Here is a 20,308-nt window from a genome sequence, read left to right on the forward strand (position 1 = left end):
CAGTGGCCTCCCCGCACTCTGTGGCCCAGAAGGTGGGGAACCTGGCCAGGGGCCCCCACACCATGATGGTTCTGAGGCTGGGTGCCCACATCGCCATCTTCACTTCATTTATCTTTATCTGATGACTGGCAGGGATCTGGGCAGCTGTGGCTGCACCGTTGGCCTGGGAACTGTGCACTCTTGTGGTCATCAAACTGGTCAACACCAACTACGAGTCTATGTATGGCAGGTACTGGTTCACCCTCTAGGTTAACCAGCTCCTCTGAGCTGCCTTTGGTGACCTCCACCTGGCCTTTGTGGATGCCTGGAAAATAACCCTCAGTCTGGCCCTGCCGCCACAGCATCCACCCAGGGTGTCTCATCATCCGCAACAAGGTAGACTTGCTCCTCTCCTTCATCTGCGCCACCCCGAGTGTTTCTGTGCGTTCTGACACTGTGTGGATGGAGGGCCTGGGGCACAGCTGTAAAGAGGGCCACAGCCAGAACAGCATTTCTGGGAGAAGAGCAGGTGCCACTAACTTCTCTTGCCCGAAAGACTACAGTAGTTTCCTAACCAGTCCAGCTGATTCTATTCTTGCCCTACTCTGACCACTTCTCCACTCAGAGTAGAACTTTAGAATTCGTAGAACAAGAGTAGTTACTTTAAAACATAAATGAGGCCAAGTCATTAGCCTGCTCAAAAGCCAAAGGCTTCTCTCTCAGTATAAATCCAAACCCTTAACCATGGTCCATGATGGCCTGGCCTAATTCTTTGTCCTCATTTGTTGCCACTCTTCCTTGGCACTCTACATTCTAACCCCATAGTCTTGCTACTCAAGCAGGTCAAGCTGTCCTGCCTCAGGACCTTTATACCTGCTGTTCCTGTGCCTGGAATGCACAACTGCCAGATCCTCATATGGTTGGCTTTCTTCTCATTTGGTTCCCTGATCAAACATCATCTCCTCAGAGGCTCTTCCTGACGACCTTAAATAAAAGAGGTCATTTTCCCATCTTGGCACTCCATCCCCTTTGCCCTCCTTTTCTTTCATGTCACTATTCACAATCTGTAATTATTTGGTTTACTATTATTGTTGTTTACTTGTCTTTGTGTCTAGAATGTAATCTCCATAAGGGACAGGGAGTTTGTCTAGCTTGCTCACTGTTGCATCCCCATGACCTAGGGCAGTGTTTGAAACATTGCAGGTTGTTAAATATTCCTTGAACAGATGGATGATAATCACATGACTAAGGTGTTACTTATATGCCCTGCACCTTCACAGCAAATCTCTATCTTATGAGAAATAAGCAATTGGCCAAAGTGTCCCCCTGCTGCAGCTGCTAACTACCAAATTTCAGGATTGTCATTATTAATGATTCGCATTTACATGAGGGCCGTACGATTTTCCATACAGTTTTCTATTTTTATTTTGGACGACTCTCCCAAGAACACTCTCCCATTTTACGGAGGCCCAAAGAGGTGGCACACGGCTGAGTCAGTGCTTGGTCCTAGTTTGGTTGCAGTGATATCGGGGACTGTCCTTGCTGGAAAACCAGCTTCTTGCGACAGCTGGAAGCCATCACCCCTGATTCCTCCGACTCAGCCGACTGGGTCCTCTGTTCTCCTGGACGTCAGTTCGGTGGTTGAGGGGCTTCCCTGACCACCCTAAAGGGGGCTCCGTGACCAGGCACAACCACGTCCGCTGTGCCTAGGACCCTCTTCCGGCTCCGCTCCTGGGCCACCGGGTCTTCGCTCAGCGCTTGCCACGAGTCTTCGTCTCCACTGCGTTCAAACACATCGCCCGCCACCACCACGGTGCCCAAGACCGTGCCCGCCACCACTACGCTCACGTCCCGCTGGCCCCCATGGCCCGGCGTGGCCCACACCTCGAGCCCCGGCCCCAGCCGCAGGGGCCGCTCCTCACCTAGCCCGTGGGGGAAGTAGCGGCCCCCGGGGAGGCAGAAGTCGTGAGAGACCAGCAGAGCCGCCCCGGGAAACAGCCCCAAGTTCCCGATGTGATCCGAGTGTCCATGGGTGCCCACCACCAGAGTCACGTCTCCGGGGGCCACGCCCTGCCGCGCCAGGGCCCCCAGGAGTGTGTCCCGGGCCCAAGGGCCCCCGGTGTCTACGAGGATGGGACCACGGGCCGCCTCCTCCAGGGCGGTCTTCGCCCCGCCGCCCTCGGGCGGGGACTCTCGGTGTCTGGAAGCCGGGCCCCAGGCCTGAGGCAGCACCAACGTCACGGAGCCGTCGGCGCGCACCGCGTCGCCCACCCCCTCGGGCTCCGCATAGCCCTGCAGAAGGACCACCACCGAGTAGGGGTCGCCGCGCACCAGCAGAGGCGGCTCCCCGAGCAGCGGCTCGGTCTGCACTAGACCGCTCATGGCAGAAGGACGGCTGGGGAAGGAAAGTGGGGCTATGGGGGACTGCCCAGTCCCTTCGGGTTCCCACACGCGCCTGCCTCCGCCGCGTGGCACCTTCCAAGTCTCAGTTCTTTGCCACCACCCCCCGCACCCTTAAGGTGGTATCGCCCCAACCCCCTCCCGTAGATGGTATCGTCCAATCATCCCTTAGGGTGAGCTCGCCTGCCAGTCCCTCAGTGTCTTCGGCCGTCGCCACGCTCGTATGCGGTAGGTCCCCACCCATCACTCCCCTAAGGATATTCTCTTTATTCCCCTCATTCTAACCGGAGCCGTTCCCTGTCTTGGACTTAGTTTCACCGCTTCTCTTAATTCTTGCCTCTCCGTGGGGACACCGGCCCTCGGAAAAGCGTGAGGGATTTTGTCCCCAGCGAGCTCCCGTAAGCCCAGAGTATGGTGGCCGACGCGCGCTCCCGCACGCTGATTTTGAATTCCAGGGTATTCTCCCGCAGGCGCCGAGAGGGGCCGCACAGATCCTAGCCTAGGTAGTTATCAGCCGGGGACCCCTGCTAGTCTCCCTGAACTGCAAATTACAAAACACTACTAGCTTCTAACAGACGGCGACCAACGAACGGCTTATTCTGTGGGCGCTGCCATATCGGCTAGCTATGTTTGCAGGTCAGTTGTTTGAAACTATAGGCTCAGCTGGTATTTTTAAAAAATTTACTAGAGATATAGAAAATTTGGCACCTGTGAAATCCCATGGTGGGCCCTCGGTGAAATTAATATGAAGTAGACCAAATATCTACCCCACTTATGAACATCACCCCATCCTGTTACAGTGTCCCCGTCGTGTTAAATTTGTTGGCTTGTAGCCTCCTAGATGCAGGCAGCGTGTGTATAGGTCGTAGAGAATGTCCGCGCTGGCTTCTTCCTCGGAAGGGTCTAAAAACAGACCCCCGAGGGGCGAAGTGACTTTCCTAAGGCTCACAGCTCCAATGCCTTCATTGACCTCTGGGTGGGGTGGGGAGTAGGAGAGATATTTAAAGGGGAAAGCCTTCAATACTGTCCCTCCACACACCTGACAGTTAAGGGGCTAGATGGCAGGCAGAGGGCTGATCTGTTGGGGCAGGCCCTCCACCTACTGCTCCCACCTTTGTCCCCGTAGCCATGCCATGCTGCACCACCAGGATCCTGCCTGAGACCAGATAGGAGAGAACAGTTACAAGCCTTGGGGTGGGATCCCTCGCACATACACACAAACCCTTATGTGGGGCAGGGAAGGGATTGCTCAGACTTCAGAGGGTTCTTCTCCAGGACCCCTGCCCCTCCTGAGGACTCAAACAAAAGCAGGGGTCAAAGATCCTCTGGGTCACGCTTGGGGTGCCCTGGTGTGTTAGTCATCCCTTCCTCTTCCTCCTGATCTTGCTCCTCCTCCTCATCTTGCTCCTCCTCCTCTTCTGTCTTCTCTTGCCCATCTGTGATCTTTTCCTTTCCAGTCCAAGTTTCCTGTAGACACGCTAGGTTAGGTGATAGAAAACAATGTAGGTATTAGTCCTGGGAGGTTGTGGTCTGGCAGGAAGGGGGCCAGTCCCACACACTTACCAGTTTCAGCAGCAGGGAGCACATGACCTTCACAGAGAAAATGCTGTAGGGGCTGCTCCTGATGGTGGAAGTACCAGTCTCCCACAACATCTTCAAACTCCTCCAGCATTGTCTCACACTGATCAAATGGAAGGGTCAGAAGGAACTATGCTCTGCTGGGCTTTGGAAACCCTCCTCTCTACTCTTCACTCCCTTTCTGCCCATCCTACCTTGAAGAGGCAGGTAGCCAGGAGGCTAAACTCTGCTTACTAGCTGTGTGGTCCTCATTCATTCATCAAACATTTACTAGTACCTGTTCTACCAAGTAGACTATTAAACTCTATGTCTCAGGCTTCTTGCCTATAAAATGGGAAATGGTAATAGTACCTACCGTGTGAGGGTGCTTTGAGAGGAAAATGAGGCAGCAGCTGGAAAGTATGGGAGCCTGAATCTGACACATAGTAGGTGCTCAGTAAGTGGTAGTAGATATTATTAGCCTCTACTATTACTCCTTGATATGCTCCTGGGCCCACTTCAATCAGTGATAGAGTCCTCACTCTGCCCCCTTCTCTCTGCTCAGAGGTAGACCTCCCTAGGATCTAGCTCTCCCCTCAGGCTCCCTTCTCATTGCCCTGGCAGTGCATTACCCCATCCTACCTGCTTCTTGAGGAATGTGACTTCCACGCTGGGCTCGTCCCACAGCTCCAGAGGGATCCCCAGATCCACCTTCACCCCCTTCTGCACCAGACCTTTCAGTGTTGCCATGGTCTGACTGTGACCCTGAAAGATAGGAATCTAGAATCAGCCGAGCCCCCTGCCCCACCTCTTTTTTCCCCTTTCTGCCATATCAGCACTGTCAATTACTGGAGACCCAGGGGTGAGCTCCATGAGGGTGAGATGAGGGAGTCTAACAATGGGGTGGTGACACTCTCCAGAGCTGGAGGGAGATGGGTCCCAGGGGATATCCATTGTTGTTTCTGAAAAGTGGAATGCTGCCCTAGGGAAGGGTCTGACCTTGGCATATCTCAGTGAGCCCTTGCGCTCAGCATGAACACTGTAATCCAGGATCCGCTCACACAAATTCTCCAAGGCCTCTTCCAGCCTTGTCTCTCTGTGGGAAGAGGGGAAACAAAGACTCCTTGGATGCTGTAGGCACTCCCAGGGCTCCCTCAGGGGTTGGAAGGTAAGGGAGCACCAAAAAGAACTCACGAAACACTGTAAGGGACATGTCTCTTCCTCTTGCCCGTGTCCAGCACCTGCCCCAGCTCCAGCACCTCTCGAGATCGGCCAGTGCGACTCAGCTCTTCCTGTAGCTCCAGGCTTAGCAGCTTACACACTAGATGTCCAAAAGGATGTGAAAGACAAACAAACATACCAGCAACTCATTCTGTAGATGAGCAAAAGCAGCAGAACGTGACGGTTACAAGTGCAGACCGTGGAGCCAGACTGGCATGGTTAGAATACTGACTCAGCCACTTAATAGCTATGTGACAATTCCACTGTGCCCTGGCTTCTTCATCTCTAAAATGGAGATAATAATATAATAGGACCTCCTGTGGAGGGGGGTTGTGAGGATTAAATAGATCAATCTACATAAAGCCCCTAGGATAGTGCCTGGCATATAGTGAGCACTGTATGTGTTTGCTTTTATTCTGCAGTTATTTATTGAGCTCCTATATGTACAACAGCAACATAGCAATAAGACCCATGACCCCATCCACAAGACATTGCTGATGCAGTTGGGGACAAATAAAATGATGACAGTGTGCTGTGATGGGCCCTGCACTAGAGGTTAACAGATTTAATCTCATTAGGAAATGCAAAATTCATGAAATTGTCATGTGTTGACTTCCTACCGGCTTGTGATTTCCTTAAGGATGAGTGTTGTGTATGTTCCACCACTGTCTTCCAGCAAATAGCACCTGGCCTGGCATGAGGTGGGTCCCAAAAAAAGGGAGTGGCCTATACAGAAGTGCCACGCAAACTAAACACAGGGCAGGTAACAAAAGTGCCTAAAATGTTCCAGACACTACGCTAGGACCTCAGAGACAGGTACTCTCCTTTCCTCCACGGGCTTAACAATATAGTGGGAGGTGACAAAAGGAAGAAGGTTTCCAAAGGAATTGACATCTGAATTGGGCCTTGAAGAACCAAATGCAGAAGGGAGAGGGTTATTCCAGGCAAAAGGAAAAACAGTGTGCTAAGGCACAGAGGTGCAAGAGGATAAGGCAGGCTCGGTGACAGGTGAGAAGTTCAGCGAGGCTGAAGCATGGGCACTTTGAGGAAGGGAGTTGAGGTACCGAAATGTAAGAGAGGTGGGGACCATACAACAGAGACTGTGTCAAAAATGGCTGTATTCCGACCACAGCAGGAGGCCTGCAGAGATGTTACAGCAAGGACTGACATGACCAGGTCTGTGTGTAGAAAAATGACAGGCGTGGGGAGAAAAGCAGGGACACAAATGAAGGAGAGGTTAGGTCCAGGTCATGCAGAATACTGATAATGAAATTCACTGTGGAATGAGGTGAAGGGAAAAAGAATCCAGGAAAGAAATTAAAGTCAGGAAAGCAACATACTAGGGAACCACGGCACTCAATGGCCCAGCTCTTAAGTGTCTCTTCTCAGCTGCACACGTCCCCCACCGCTGTGGTGCAGCCATATAAGATGCTGTTCACAGCAAAATCCATAAGTATACATCCTCTGCAAACCCTTACACCTACAGGGAACCTCCTCCACTTACGTGGCCTCCTCTCTCCTTTATGAGCTTCAAGGGCTTATTTCCTTACCTCCAAACCTGCCCCAGGAGAGCGTGGGGCCTGTAATTTGAGAGCGTCTCTGAAAGGGTGGAGCAGAGGATGGCCAAAAGGTATGAGCCTCATACCCAGCTCCTGCAAGTTCCCCAGACTTAGGTTTAGTGACATGGGGGAAACACACACTTCAGATGCTCAGTAAAGTGGGCGATCCTGGGCACGATCTCTGAACTACAATTCCCACAAATCACTGGGGCTACGCTACTAAGAAAAAGCGGGCTCCCTCTGGATGTCCTATGGGAATTGTAGTGCCATAGTTGTGGGGTAGCGCTCTACGCTCCCTCCTTTGACCCCCTTCAAATTCAGCCAGAGTCTCCCTGAGGTCTTCAAAGAGATCTAGTGACCCACCCATCATGGTCCATTTGGTTCGGCCCAGACTAAAGAGATGGGCAGAGGGATGCGAATAGGGGCTAGCTACTCCCTTCAGATACCTTCGCATTTGCTGGGCAAGCGTTCTGTGTCATCGTCTTCCTTCGACGTCCCAACCCAAGCGCCGTACGCAGCCAAAATGAAAAGCAACATTCCCAACCGCACAGGTCCCATGACAAAGTGCTCTCCAAACCAACAACCCCTTGCCTTCAAACCAACTTCGTGAAGGCAGCGGGCCCTTTAAATTTCGAGGCGGTGCCGGCGGGAACTTCTAGCCAGCCTGGCTTGCGAGGCGCACGCGCAGTCCCGGCCGGAAAGGAGGTGGAGCCTCATAGCGCTCCTGGCTGTCCCGCCTCGGTTTTGTGGAGCCTCTTGGGGTCCTGGCCGCCGGGTAGTGAAGGAATAAACTGAAGTTAATTGCAGCAGGAGTATGTGCTCCTTACACGTACACAGAGAAACCCGTTTTTTATACCACTTCAGGCCGTGAGCCTAGGAGACTCATTCCGGCTCGGGGAAGGGGCAGTGACTTGCTCTCCGTCTCTACCAGGACCTGCTCCCGGGAGGGGGCGGGGCGAACATGGCGCCGAGCGCCGGGTGAGCGGTGCTTTGGCGGCGGTGAGAGACTTTTAATGCGTGGGGCGTTCGGCTGGCGGGGAAGGGTCTGAGTGCTACCCGGGACTAGGCCCTTTGAAGGGCCCATGTGGGAACCGGGAGGAGGGCGGTGGGTTGTGTGTCCGTGCGCGAGGGGACTCCGTACGTGTATGTTTGCATTGGGGGATGTTGGGGGGATGAGGTGGGCTCTCAGCGCCTTCTTTCGCGCTGTACCCGTTGCCTGGGGACCTTCGACTCGCTTCCTTGCCGGGGAGGCCACTACCGAAGTCTAGCTCATGTTAACCATCTTCTGTGAAGCTTTCCTGCCGACTCCACTGACCTGAGGGGCTCCTGAGGCCGTAGCGTGTTTCGTGAGCTGTTTACTGGCAGAGGGTACGGAGGGTATTGAAGGATTAGTAAGAGTTCGCCATTGACCTGGGACACGACAGCGTCTTGTTTACCCAGTGCCGGGCACAGAGTATGTGTTGAATAAATGTTTTCCGTGAACGTACGACTTAAAACAGTGGAGGCGGAGACCAAATTCTCTTTGGCCCCCGTGCTCACCCCTCCAGAACGCCCCCATCAGTGCCTCACCGTCAGTCCTAAACACTTTGACCTTAGTCTTCCTAATGCTAACTCCAAGCGAGCCACTCTCCTTTTGGCCACAAAGCAGGTTCCAAACTTGGACCTATATCTTGTTCGTCAAGAGAATAGTGGTGCCATGAATTCACTGAGCCCCTACATCTCTAAGCCCTACACTTCATTAATTTATTCAGCAAGTATTTACTGAGTACAGTGTCTCGGGCATCAGTCCGGGGTCTTGGAATACATCAGTGAACACAAAGGGAAGGTAGTGGTGGTGACAAACAATTAGAAATGATACAGTGTATATTAGCAGATGTTAAATTTTTCCGTGGGGGAAAAAAGAGCAGAGTGGCGTTGGAGTGTGGTATTAAATAAGGTGATGGGACTAGGCAGCCAAGCTAACATCTGGGGAAGAGCATTCAAGGCAGAAGGAAAAGAGCAAAGGCCAAAAAGCAAGAGCTTGCCTGTGAGGTTTGAACAGCAGGAGGAGAATGAGGCTGGATCAAGATGGAAGAAGGAAGGAAAACAGATCAGAGATGTGATTGGAGTGAGGGCAAATTATGAAGGGCCTTATAGACTATAATTAGGATTTTGGATTTTACTGTAGGGTAAATGTGGAGCCATTCCAGGGTTTTGAACAAAAAAATGACCCAGTCTGATTTATGTTTTGACAGAATCAGTCTGGCTGCTGTGTTAGGAAGAGATGTGGGGAGCAAGGGTGGAAGCAGGAAGACCTTGTCAGGAGACTATTGGAATTAGCCAGGCGAGATATGGTGGTGACTTGGGCATGCCGTTGGGAGTGGAGGAGTCAGGTTGGATCACCCAACTGATTTGATGTGAGGGCTCACATAAAGAGTGAGTGCCTGGATAGATGGCATTGCCATGAAGATGAAGAAAACAGGCTGGAGCTGGTGGGGGGCGAGAGATCAGGAGTTCAGCTGTAGAAGAGATTTAAGTCGACAGTTTGTTATACAACACTGGGGTTAGGAAGACCGCCCTGGGCTGGGGATAGAAATTTGGCCATCATCCGCCTGTAAGCAATACTGAAAATTGAGGGTAGTTGACATTACCAAAGAAATTAAGTGTAGCTACAGAAGAAGACCAAAGACTGAGCCCAGGACACTCCAGCATTAGGCAGTTGTATTTATGTATTTTTTTAAGATGAGAAGAGGAAGAACTTGTCAAGGAAACCAAGGGGGGTGGGGTGGCCAGTGAGATAGGAGGAAGCCGGGAGAAGGTAGTGTGCAGTGCAATGAAGAGTATCTTCAGGAGGGAGTAGTCTAGCTATACTAGATGCTGCCAGCAGGTCAAGTCTGATGATGACAGAGAGTGGACCTTGGATTCCACAGTGTGGAGTCATCGGCGACCTTGATGAGCTGTTTCAGGGACCTGGTGGGGTCAAAAGCTTGATTGGAGTAGGTGCAAGAAAGGAAAGGAAGTAGAAACAGGATAATTCTTTCAGGGAGTTTGGTTGCAAGGAGGAGCCGAAACATGGGGCTCTTCTAGAGAAAGTGGAATGAAAAGTAACATTTTTTTTTTTTTAAATTTTTAAAATGTTTTTGTTTTTGAGAGACAATGAGAGCGTGAGCAGGAGAGGGGCAGAAAGAGAGGGAGACACAGAATCCAAAGCAGGCTCCAGGCTCTGAGCTGTCAGCACAGAGCCTGATGGGGTCTCGAACTTGAGAACTGTGAGGTCATGACCTGAGCCAAAGTTGAATGCTTAACCACCACCCAGGCACCCCAAATTAACATTTAAAATTTTTAATTGTGGTGAAATACACATAACATAAAGCTCACCATCTGAAACCATTTCAAGTGTACACTTTAGCGGGATTAAATACATTCATGATGTTCTACAACCGTCACACCATCCATCTCCAGAACTCTTCATGTTGTAAAACCGAAGCTCTGTCATTATACACTAACTCCCCATTCTTCCCTCCCCTAGCCACAGCAACCCCATTCTGCTGAGTCTATGAATTTGACTCCACTAAGAACCTCATAAGAGTGGAATCATAACACTGTTTGGCCTTTTCTGGCTCCCTTATTTCACTCTGCATGGTGTCCTCAAGGTTCACCCATGTCGTAGCATGTGTCAGAATCACCTTCCTTTTTCAGGCTCGATACTAGTCTGTTGTGTGGATAGACCACTGTCTTGTTTTCTTGAGAAGGGAGAAATAAGTGCATTTAGGAGGCTGATGGGAACCATCGACCAAGTAGGTTGAAAACGTGGTGGTGATGCAGGGAGATGGAAGCAGTGTTGGAGTTGGCAAGGGGCACGAATGGCTTCTCTACGGTAACAGGCAGGAAGGCAGAAGATGTGGGCGCCAGTGCTGTTAGGTTGGTGGATGCAGTGGGAGTCTATGGGGGTCTCTTCTAATGGCGTAAAGTGCGGAGGAGAGGTGGTATGTAGGACAGGGGGACTGAGTGCACTGAGGTGTGGTATGATTGTCAGGCAGTTTGCGATCATTGGGGCGCTGGGTGGCTCAGTTGGTTAAGCATCTGACTCTTTTTTTGTTTTTGTTTTTTTTGAAAGAGGGAGAGAGAGAATCCCAAGCAGGCTCCACACTGTCAGAACAGAGCCCTACACAGGGCTTGAACCCACAAGCCATGAGGTTATAACCTGAGCCAAAATCAAGAGTCAGACACTACCGACCAAGACACCCAGGCGCCCCAAGTGTCTGACTCTTGATCTCAGCTCAGGTCGTCATCTTCTTCTTCTTCTTCTTCTTCTTCTTCTTCTTTTTTTTTTTTTTTTTTGATTATTCATTTTGAGAGAGAGAGAAAGAGGTGGGACAGGCAGAGGGAGAGAGAGAATTTTAAGCATGCTCCACACCCAGCATGGAGCCTGACACGGGGCTTAATCTCATAAACTAAGAGATCATGACCTGAGTGGAAATCAAGAGTCATATGCTCAACTGACTAGCCACCCAGGCACCCCTCATCTCAGGTGTTGATCTCAGGGCCGTGAGTTCAAGCCCTGCATTGGGAAGAAACCCAAAGCTGGGAGGATGTAAGTAACTTGCCCAAATAACCCAGCTAAGTAATCTAGGGCCAGGATTTAAATTGAAGACACGTCTGTTCTCGTATATCTCACTTGCATGGCACCTGGCACAGAATCAGAGCTCAGTACATTTTGTTGAACCGGGTCAGATCACTACCTGCTTCTCTTACACCCAATACTAATTACACGGAGACAGACACGTTTATTTTTTATCTTTTCTGCCCACCCCATACCCCTGCCAGGTCTCCCATCTTTCCACCCCGGGGTATCACTCTTTGGGGGAGGGAGAGAGAGGCTCCAGAATGGCTGAGGAGAAGAAGCTGAAGCTCAGCAATACCGTGCTGCCCTCGGAGTCGATGAAAGTGGTGGCCGAGTCCATGGGCATCGCTCAGATCCAGGAGGAGACCTGCCAGCTGCTGACAGACGAGGTCAGCTACCGCATCAAGGAGATTGCACAGGTACCGCAACCGCTCCACCCAGCCCTTCGTTGTGTTAAGAATGCTGCCCAGGCCCCCTTCTTCCTCAGGCTCTTGAGTTGATGTTTGTTCTCCCACCCCCAGGATGCCTTGAAGTTCATGCACATGGGGAAGCGGCAGAAGCTAACCACCAGTGACATCGATTACGCGCTGAAGCTAAAGAATGTCGAGGTGATTGGGACACGTGGGACTGAGGTTGGCAGGGTTGGTGGGGGGCAAGATGGTGAGACCCATCCTCCCTGACACTGCATTCGCCTTCAGTCATGCCTCCTTGGGCTCCCTTCTCATCTCAATGTCTCTTTCTCTCTCTCTCTCTCTCTCTCCTGATCCAGCCACTCTATGGCTTCCACGCCCAGGAGTTCATTCCTTTTCGTTTCGCCTCTGGTGGGGGCCGGGAGCTTTACTTCTACGAGGAGAAGGAGGTTGATCTGAGCGACATCATCAATACCCCTCTGCCCCGGGTGCCCCTGGATGTCTGCCTCAAAGGTTGGGGCGGGGATTGCAGGGTGGCGGGGAGGAGGAAAAGGGGTTGAGGAGGCTCACAAGTGAAGAAGCCCTCAGCGTGAGATCGCTAGGGAGTTGCAGGAAGTGGGGACAGGACGGAAAGCACATTCCTGGTATGGAGTGACTCCCTAGTGTCCATGTCCAGCCATTCAACTTGACACCTTCTTTCCTCACAGCTCATTGGCTGAGCATTGAAGGCTGCCAGCCAGCTATACCTGAGAACCCACCCCCAGGTAACCTCATCTGTGCCCAAGGCCCACCCCTCTCTATCTCATGTCCCCTCTCCTTCCTTTATATCCCCTGCCACTCTCGTCACTCCTGCTGTGACGGCTTTCCCACCAGCTCCCAAAGAGCAGCAGAAGGCTGAGGCCACAGAACCCCTGAAGTCAGCAAAGCCAGGCCAGGAGGAAGATGGACCCTTGAAAGGCAAAGGTCAAGGGGCTGCTCCAGCCGACGGCAAAGGTCAGCATTGCTAGGCTGGGCTCCTCGGTGCTCCTGCCAGATGGCGATTTGTGAGGTGGCTGAGGGCAGGACAAGGGGTGACACCTATGGCTGGAGAGCCCGGGAAAGGATCAGGAAACCTGAGAGAGGCCAGGTCCTGGGTCTCACCGGGCAGGGAGCGAAGGTTTGTCCGGCTCTAGGCCTCTTCTGGAGCCTTCATGTTCAAACCTGTCTTGGCAATTCACACAGGGAAAGAGAAGAAGGCACCACCCCTGCTGGAGGGGGCCCCTTTGCGACTGAAGCCCCGAAGTATCCACGAGCTGTCCGTGGAGCAGCAGCTGTACTACAAGGAGATCACTGAAGCGTGTGTGGGCTCCTGTGAGGCCAAGAGAGCGGTGAGGCCCTGCCGACCTGCTTCTCCCCGCCTGGGGCATTCCTTCTCTCTGGAGTTTCAGGAATCCCTCCCCATCTCTGCCCCCCCGCGTCACTGGCTCCCTCCCCACTGCAGGAGGCGCTGCAGAGCATTGCAACGGACCCAGGGCTCTATCAGATGCTGCCGAGATTCAGCACCTTCATCTCAGAGGGGGTGAGAAGAGGCAGAAGGCCAGGACCCAGGATGAGGTTCCGGGCGGTGAGGAGGCAGCGGGGGGGAGCTCATCAGAGGGTCTCACTGCCCTGTCACTTCCCCTTCCCGCAGGTCCGTGTGAATGTGGTGCAGAACAACCTGGCCCTGCTCATCTACCTGATGCGCATGGTGAAGGCGCTGATGGACAACCCCACGCTGTATCTAGAAAAATACGTGAGCGGCCCTGCCCACCCACCTTTCAGCCTGGGGTCGGGGCACCTGGTTGCCACCAACAGGAAGCCATCCTCAGAATTGGCCAACTTGCCACTTCTCCCTTAGGTCCATGAGTTGATTCCAGCTGTGATGACGTGCATCGTAAGCAGACAGCTGTGCCTGCGGCCAGATGTGGACAATCACTGGGCACTCCGGGACTTTGCTGCCCGCCTCGTGGCCCAGATCTGCAAGCATTTCAGCACGACCACCAACAACATCCAGTCCCGGATCACCAAGACCTTCACCAAGGTGAGCAAAAATGAGGAGTGTAGACGATCTTGTATCTCCACCCGAGGGTGGTGACCAGGACAAAGAGCTTCACCCACACCAGAGGCGGTTCAGCGTGGCTAGGGGAAGTGACAGTGGGAAGATGCGGGAGACGGACAGGGACTGGCACCTGGGCCACATCTGTAGTGTCGTAACAATCTACAACATAAGTGTGTTCGCGAGACTTATTCCTTAACAATTAGCCTCTCGGGCCCCTTTCCCCAGTATATCTTCCTTCCCCTTGCAGAGCTGGGTGGACGAGAAGACTCCATGGACTACGCGGTATGGCTCCATCGCAGGCCTGGCAGAGCTCGGACACGATGTGAGGCCCCCGGCGCGGGGAACACTGCAAGAAAGGAGGCATCGTGGGTCCTAGTGGGCAAGGGCCCCACCTGCAAGGCCCTGTGGTGACCCGAGGGCCCTGGCTTGTCCCCTTCCTTTCCAACAGGTGATTAAGACTCTGATTCTGCCACGGCTGCAGCAGGAAGGGGAGCGGATCCGCGGTGTCCTGGACGGCCCCGTGCTGAGCAACATTGACCGCATTGGAGCTGACCATGTGCAGAGCCTCCTCCTGGTGACTAGAACCCCTGTCCCTGCCCTCCCCCCAATCCTTCCCCCCGCCACTCCCCCCCACACACACACAGGCACGACAATCAGTAAACAGCTGTTGTCTTTTATTCACTCATCGCATTTGCCTCATGTGTTCTGAGCCCAATACTGTTGTGCAGATGGAGAGACAAAGGCAAGAGGTTAAGTAAGAAATAAGAGACCTTAACTGTCAGCCTGTGACCCTGCCTAGACTGGACCGCCCCCGAGGCTTCCCCATCACTGTGCTGCATTCCAAGCAGGGCATCCCCCTGTGGACCAGCCACCCCTTAGAAATCACAAGTGTTTTCAGCAAGTTTCCCCATCCACACTGGTGCTGCCTGGGGTTCCTCACACACACTGCCAGCCCAGCAGCCTGGCCTGCAACACAACGCACTGGAGTAATGGGCAGTTTCCTTTCTCACCCCTTCCTTGTCACTTCCTGAGCGTCCCAGCTCTCCACCTACCTTGTTTTTCTTGGCTTTCTCTGCAGAAACACTGTGCCCCTGTTCTGGCAAAGCTGCGCCTACCACCTGACAATCAAGACGCCTATCGGGCAGAATTTGGGTCCCTCGGGCCCCTCCTCTGCTCTCATGTTGTCAAGGCCCGGGCCCAGGCTGCTCTGCAGGCTCAGCAGGTCAACAGGACCACTCTGACCATCACTCAGGTCAGGGACTGGGGGGAAGAGGGGTCTGATGAGGAAACACGTGGGAAGGGGGCAAGCAGGGGGGACAGGGCCATGGTTCCCTTCAGGGTGGGGGACTCACAGACGCGCGCTTGCTTTTGTAAAACACAGGGCCCTCTGAGTGAGACTTGGGGGGTCTGAGTCCCCTTAGTGGATGATTCTTCAACCCAAGGGAGACCCTCTGAGGAGCAGCAATAAGTGCCCCTCCTTTTCACATTTCCTTCCTGCCTCTTCTTTGTGCAGCCCCGGCCCACGCTGACCCTCTCCCAGGCCCCTCAGCCTGGCCCTCGGACCCCTGGCTTGCTGAAGGTCCCTGGCTCCATTGCACTGCCTGTGCAGACCTTGGTGTCTGCGCGAGCTGCCGCCCCGCCTCAGCCTTCCCCTCCTCCAACCAAGTTTATTGTCATGTCCTCATCCTCCAGCGCCTCATCCACTCAACAGGTACTGGGACCCAGGTGGGACTGGGGAAGGTGCGGAGCACGACCAGGGTTACCTCCAAGTACCCTGGGGGCCCCAGAGTAGAGCCCAGTCCCCCCTGGGCCTAAAGACAGGAGCAGGAAGGAGCACTTCACGGAGGCCATAAGGCATAGCTGCTCATCCTGAGCTCGGGTCTCAGGCCTACAGGCACCTGAGCAGGTGAATGAGTCATCAGCTCTTCTGCCGGAACAGGTGAATTCTCCCCCAGGCAGTGCCTCTCCTTTCTCCCCCCAGGTCCTGTCCCTCAGCACCTCAGCCCCTGGCTCAGGCTCCACCACTACCTCTCCCGTCACCACCACGGTCCCCAGCGTGCAGCCCATCGTCAAGCTGGTCTCTACTGCCACCACCGCACCCCCTAGCACTGCTCCCTCTGGTCCGGGCAGCGTCCAGAAGTACATCGTGGTCTCTCTTCCTCCTACAGGGGAGGGCAAAGGAGGCCCCACCTCCCATCCTTCTCCAGCTCCTGCCCCATCCTCAGCCCCCTCCCCGCTTGGGGGCAGTGCCCTTTGTGGGGGGAAACAGGAAGCTGGGGATAGCCCCCCTCCAGCTCCAGGGACTCCAAAAACTAATGGCTCCCAGCCCCCTGGCTCTGGCTCCCCTCAGCCTGCGCCTTAATGCTGTCACACATCTGCCAACCTTCTTCTCTCCCCGATTCCCTCTCTTTCTCTCTCTCACACACACACACACACACACACACACACACACACACACACACGCTAGGTGGAAGGAAGTAATGGTTTGCTTCTTCCATGTTACTTTTAGATATTGTACAGCCAGTTCCTCAGAATAAAAGTTTGATTTGTAAATTCTGATCCACCCCGGCCTTTCCTGTGTCAGGTACCACAGGAAGGTCAAATATGTCAACTAGGACTCGTCTCCTGGACTCTCAGGACTCAGGACATTTCATCCAGGTCCATGACCATGGTCTGGAAGGGTGGAAAAGACAGTATCGTCCTTCTCTGGTTCCACAGACTACTGCCTTTGCTGCCCGCATCCTCGTCTGGGGAGCCTCAGATCCGAATGACGTAGGCATCACTGTGGCTCAGATGTCGCACCCACTTGTGGGGGTTGGCATTGCCGCAGGGTCTGAACGCCAGCCTGAGGAAGCGCACCTGGAGGCCAGAGCACGTGTGCCGGGGAAGTTCAAAAGAGAGGCTGGCGGGGCCCAGCCCCAGCGGAGGGGCCGTGGTGGAGGGTCCTTGGCCAGAAGGCCCAGGGAGACCTGGAACATCCATCTGTGAGGGACAGAGGCCAGGGAAGGGTGCTGAAGGCATAGAGGAGGGAGGGCATGGGGCTCAGGTCCAGCGCATGACGAGGGGTGGTTGGGGCTAAACATGCAGCTGGAAGAGAGGGTCTCAGGGAGTCGGCAGCTCGTACCTGGAAAAGGCCTGACAGCTGGGAGCCGCCTTGCACCCGAGGCAGGTCCCAGTGGAGGGCTCCGTCCCCGAGCTCTGCCTTCTGTTCAGGGCCGCTCAGCTCCTGAGACAGGCTGGAGTTTGGGGATGACAGGCGCTGCGCTCAGCCTACCTTCCTGGGACAGGCTGTTCCCACCCTCCCTGCCACCACCCTGTTACCCTGGGGAAGCTGGCAAAACCTCCCGGGCCCCGTGGCTGCAACACTAACCTAATCACCCCTCGCGGCAGGGGAAGGTGCAGCCTGACGTTGAGAGCTTGGCTGCCAAGAAGAGAGGAACAGAGTCAGTCCCGGGAAGGCAGTGACTCGTCCCCCCTCTTCATTAACGCCACTAGCGCAGGTGTTACACCCACCCCCCTTCCCAGCCTTCCTGTCTAACTGAATGGGATTCCGAAGCTGACGGATGCATCCGAAGGGGGAAGCAACAGGTATTTGGGCCCTGTGTCCTGCCCCATGATACTGAACGAGGCCTGGCTAACCCCCCACTCGTACCTCTTCGGGGGCAGGTCGCATCGTAACTTCAGGTAAACCTGGAGCCTGGGTGAAAGGGACGGTTCTGTTACTCACTGGCCTCTCACCATCCCCACCCGGGACCCCCATGCAGGGCTGCTGCGTAGGTCGGTCATGCCCCAAGCAGGAGAGAGAAGGGATGATATCCAGCCCAACTCCACTAAGGGCTGAGTCTGCATAGGGGGGAGGGTGCCTTTTTCTTGTACCTATTATCATCCCTCCTCCACAATGCGCTTTGGGAACATATATGCAGTAGCTTGGACTTCGGGAAAGTTCTAGAAGAGAAAAACGGTCTTACCTGCCTGAGCCTCGGTCCCACTGCACAGAGGGAAAGAGCCGGAAGGGGAGTGGGGAGGGGAGGTCGTCTGAGAGTTGGTACCGCATCACAGTCAGCTGAGACCAGACAGGAATGGAGGTCAGTTTGGTCTCCTCACACCTGAACTTGCCTCCCTTCCCAACGGAGGATGGAAAGTGCTAGGCCAGCCCAATCCTGACCTCGCCCTGAGGGGGCTGCAAGCGGAGGATTCGATGAGACTCAAACTCCTCAAGGAGCACTGAGCTGTGAAATGAGACCTCATCCACCCGGATTCCTGGGCCGTAACCTGGAGGGAAAGAAAGTGTCCTCTCCTAACCCACGTTGTGGGTGAGAAGAGCAGCAAGGTGGTAGCTGGGGGAAAACCCATCTCTGTTCCATGAAACTTTTGGTGGCAACCTGTACCTAGGAGAGAAGGACCCCTTTTCTTCTCACCTCTCAGTTCTGACTTCCCCACACAAAACTCTTCTGTCAGGCCAATGCGCATCTCTGTCACAGAAAAGAACAGAAAAGGCCACCAGATACCAACATTCACATACCACCGAGAAGCCCGTTCCAAACCCGACCCTGGGCTAAGCCTGCAGACTTCTCACCAGAGCCACTGGGAAGAAAGCTCTTGAGCCGGATCTCTCCCTGCACGTCTACCTTCAGCAGCGAGCCCTAAGAAGAGCGGAGAGATCAATGTCCCGAGGTGACACCCCGCCCCCGACCCCATACATTTCCCAAAAGCCGTCTATCCTCTGCTCTAGGGCTGGGGGCCCAAACTCACGTTAGATGCTATCAGTACAGACAGCCTCTCGACCACATCCAAAAACACTTCATTCTTTTGGCTCTGAAGAAGAGAGGGGATTAAATGGAGGCTGAGTGACCTGTGTTGTGAAGTGCACAGGCAGAAAGGACAGGCCAGTGGAAGCTAGGGCCCTGGGGTGGGGACATGGGGAAGGGAAGGGATCGTCCACGTCTGGGAACACCAGGATCTCGTTCTCTGGTGTTCCAGGAAAAACTCAGAGGGTCTGATGCATCTCACCTGGTCAGAGCGGCTGGACAGGACAGGGCGGCTGGCTGCACTGCTGGGGGCCACTTTGCTCTGCTGCGTCTCAGCCCCAAACTGTAAAGCACCCAAAGCGAGCAATCTTCAGGTTTGACACTACCCACCACCCCTCCTCCTCCTCTTTCCCTCAACTGACCAAGCCAACACTGCTGAGGTCAAAGAGACTGAAGGGCTTGCTGACCACAGCCTCTGTCTGGATGAAGTTTCTCAGCATCTCTGTGGATGTGGTCTGCACGTAGCCATAGTCCTGTGGGCAGAGGAAGGACAGCCTGTGGGAGGTCAGTGGAGGGAAGGGGTGGAAATGAATGGACTTAGCCTCCCACCCACAGTGCATATCTGCAAGGAATGGGGTGCAGTGAGGGAAATGCTTGGCCCTCACCAGCACTTCATCCAGGAGCTCATAGACAAGAGCCACGTTGCGGGAGATGGTCCCCTCGCCCAAGGAGCCACAGTAATCGCCCAGGAGAGTGGCCAACCTGAGAAAACGAGTCGGAGTGTGCATATGCCCCTCCTGTCAGATCCCCGCGCCCAGGTGCCCAGCCCTGCCCTCCTCACCGGGAGAGCAGCTCTAGGAGGCTGAAGGGAGAAATGTTCTCTGAAGTCGTGGCCACCAAATAGAGGCCGCTGTGTCTGATGTGAATAAAATGACGGTCATCGTGGTGCTGAGGCAGAGGTGGGGAAGAAGCATTAGGAAGAGAGCTGTGATTAAGGGCCCGTGAGACTTCCTAGCAGTGTGCCTTGAGAACCCTGGGCATCCCCCCTGGGGTCCAGCTTCCAGACATGTCTGGGGAGGTAACCAATAGTACCCACCCCGGAGTTGCGGGGGGATTGGGACGTGAGAGGAGCCTGTGCCTGGTGCATTGTTAGCTCTTGATAAACTTGAATTCACATTATTTGGCGAAACGTACCCCCCAAGCGGAAGCTCTCAGGGAAACAGCCCTGGGAGGAAGGAGGCGCCCTCCCCACCCGCCCCCTGCCCGCCAGGCGCATCCCCCACTCCCCGCCACTGGTTACCATGACAACCGGGGACTCATCTCCGGGCAGTCCCGTCAGCTTCCGGTAGAAGAGCTCGGCCACATCCCGACCACCACTGTCCCCGCGGACTGACCGGGTGGAAGAACAGCTAAGGAGCCAGCGATACAGTCTGGCCCTGGGGCACCACTCCCACCCAGGGCCCCCACTCCTGCCCCGTAGGTCAAGGATACAATCCTTGTAGATGAGCGGGTCCCCTTTGGAGGAAAGAATGAAGAACTGAGAGATCATGGCGGCTCTGGAGAGTAGGCAGGGAGACAACGAAAGTTGGGCCTGCCCCGCCCTGCGGCCCCGGAACAAAAGGACGAGCGTACGCTGGCCCTTTAAGAGCAATTCTCCTCCCGCGCCACCTCAGACCGCGGGAAACCGGCGTCCGCCCCGCCTTTCCGTCCCGGTGCAGGAGCCTCTTCCCTGTCACTCAGCCCAGGCTCGCCGG

General features: G+C 54.4%; 4 protein-coding genes across 6 annotated transcripts; 1 reads left to right on the forward strand and 3 right to left on the reverse strand.

Moving 5' to 3' along the window:
- Positions 1-1,374: 1,374 nt before the first annotated feature.
- MBLAC1 (metallo-beta-lactamase domain containing 1) lies at positions 1,375-2,947 on the reverse strand. Its single transcript, XM_030300011.1, has one exon. The coding sequence runs from the start codon at positions 2,359-2,361 to the stop codon at positions 1,609-1,611; it is 753 nt and encodes a 250-aa protein (XP_030155871.1). The 5' UTR covers positions 2,362-2,947; the 3' UTR covers positions 1,375-1,608.
- Positions 2,948-3,046: 99 nt separating this feature from the next.
- CNPY4 (canopy FGF signaling regulator 4) lies at positions 3,047-7,368 on the reverse strand. 2 transcript variants are annotated; one of them, XM_030300012.1, is made up of 6 exons: positions 7,163-7,368; positions 5,131-5,257; positions 4,936-5,032; positions 4,579-4,701; positions 3,943-4,060; positions 3,047-3,857 (listed from the first exon to the last, which is right to left on the reverse strand). In XM_030300012.1, the coding sequence occupies exons 1-6, from the start codon at positions 7,272-7,274 to the stop codon at positions 3,694-3,696; spliced, it is 741 nt and encodes a 246-aa protein (XP_030155872.1). In that variant the 5' UTR covers positions 7,275-7,368; the 3' UTR covers positions 3,047-3,693. The 2 variants fall into 2 exon arrangements, with proteins under 2 accessions (XP_030155872.1, XP_030155873.1); XM_030300013.1 differs by having other exon boundaries at positions 5,131-5,308; positions 7,163-7,249.
- A 60-nt stretch (positions 7,369-7,428) lies between these two features.
- TAF6 (TATA-box binding protein associated factor 6) lies at positions 7,429-16,359 on the forward strand. 2 transcript variants are annotated; one of them, XM_030299964.2, is made up of 15 exons: positions 7,429-7,694; positions 11,523-11,738; positions 11,841-11,927; positions 12,089-12,242; positions 12,437-12,493; positions 12,603-12,722; positions 12,951-13,096; positions 13,210-13,287; positions 13,399-13,500; positions 13,606-13,788; positions 14,054-14,128; positions 14,255-14,380; positions 14,885-15,058; positions 15,320-15,517; positions 15,788-16,359. In XM_030299964.2, exons 2-15 carry the CDS (start codon positions 11,583-11,585, stop codon positions 16,166-16,168), a joined length of 2,037 nt encoding a protein of 678 aa, XP_030155824.1. In that variant the 5' UTR covers positions 7,429-7,694; positions 11,523-11,582; the 3' UTR covers positions 16,169-16,359. The 2 variants fall into 2 exon arrangements, with proteins under 2 accessions (XP_030155824.1, XP_030155825.1); XM_030299965.2 differs by having other exon boundaries at positions 7,450-7,715.
- Positions 14,464-20,260, reverse strand: AP4M1 (adaptor related protein complex 4 subunit mu 1). Its single transcript, XM_030299994.2, has 15 exons — positions 20,046-20,260; positions 19,855-19,943; positions 19,396-19,502; positions 19,220-19,316; positions 18,977-19,087; positions 18,817-18,897; positions 18,559-18,621; positions 18,383-18,449; positions 18,225-18,278; positions 17,972-18,078; positions 17,775-17,869; positions 17,459-17,503; positions 17,177-17,227; positions 16,931-17,042; positions 14,464-16,788 (listed from the first exon to the last, which is right to left on the reverse strand). Exons 1-15 carry the CDS (start codon positions 20,101-20,103, stop codon positions 16,564-16,566), a joined length of 1,362 nt encoding a protein of 453 aa, XP_030155854.1. The 5' UTR covers positions 20,104-20,260; the 3' UTR covers positions 14,464-16,563.
- Positions 20,261-20,308: the final 48 nt, after the last annotated feature.

This window comes from Lynx canadensis, chromosome E3 (genome assembly GCF_007474595.2).
Source record: "Lynx canadensis isolate LIC74 chromosome E3, mLynCan4.pri.v2, whole genome shotgun sequence".
Classification (NCBI taxonomy): domain Eukaryota; kingdom Metazoa; phylum Chordata; class Mammalia; order Carnivora; family Felidae; genus Lynx; species Lynx canadensis.

Excerpts from the sequence above, each read along its gene's own strand:
- AP4M1 (XM_030299994.2), bottom strand. The coding sequence starts at position 20,103 with ATGATCTCTCAGTTCTTCATTCTTTCCTCCAAAGGGGACCCGCTCATC. Across the intron at positions 19,503-19,854 it reads ATGAGTCCCCGGTTGTCATG|CACCACGATGACCGTCATTT; the intron begins GTAACCAGTGGC and ends CCTCTGCCTCAG. Across the intron at positions 18,279-18,382 it reads CTTTCTTCCCAGTGGCTCTG|AGATGCGCATTGGCCTGACA; the intron begins GTGAGAAGTCTG and ends TTTCTGTGACAG.
- CNPY4 (XM_030300012.1), bottom strand. The coding sequence starts at position 7,274 with ATGGGACCTGTGCGGTTGGGAATGTTGCTTTTCATTTTGGCTGCGTAC. Across the intron at positions 4,702-4,935 it reads GCTCACTGAGATATGCCAAG|GGTCACAGTCAGACCATGGC; the intron begins GTCAGACCCTTC and ends CCTATCTTTCAG. Across the intron at positions 4,061-4,578 it reads TCACATTCCTCAAGAAGCAG|TGTGAGACAATGCTGGAGGA; the intron begins GTAGGATGGGGT and ends CCATTTGATCAG.
- TAF6 (XM_030299964.2), top strand. The coding sequence starts at position 11,583 with ATGGCTGAGGAGAAGAAGCTGAAGCTCAGCAATACCGTGCTGCCCTCG. Across the intron at positions 13,501-13,605 it reads CGCTGTATCTAGAAAAATAC|GTCCATGAGTTGATTCCAGC; the intron begins GTGAGCGGCCCT and ends CTTCTCCCTTAG. Across the intron at positions 15,059-15,319 it reads CCACTCTGACCATCACTCAG|CCCCGGCCCACGCTGACCCT; the intron begins GTCAGGGACTGG and ends TTCTTTGTGCAG.
- MBLAC1 (XM_030300011.1), bottom strand. The coding sequence starts at position 2,361 with ATGAGCGGTCTAGTGCAGACCGAGCCGCTGCTCGGGGAGCCGCCTCTG.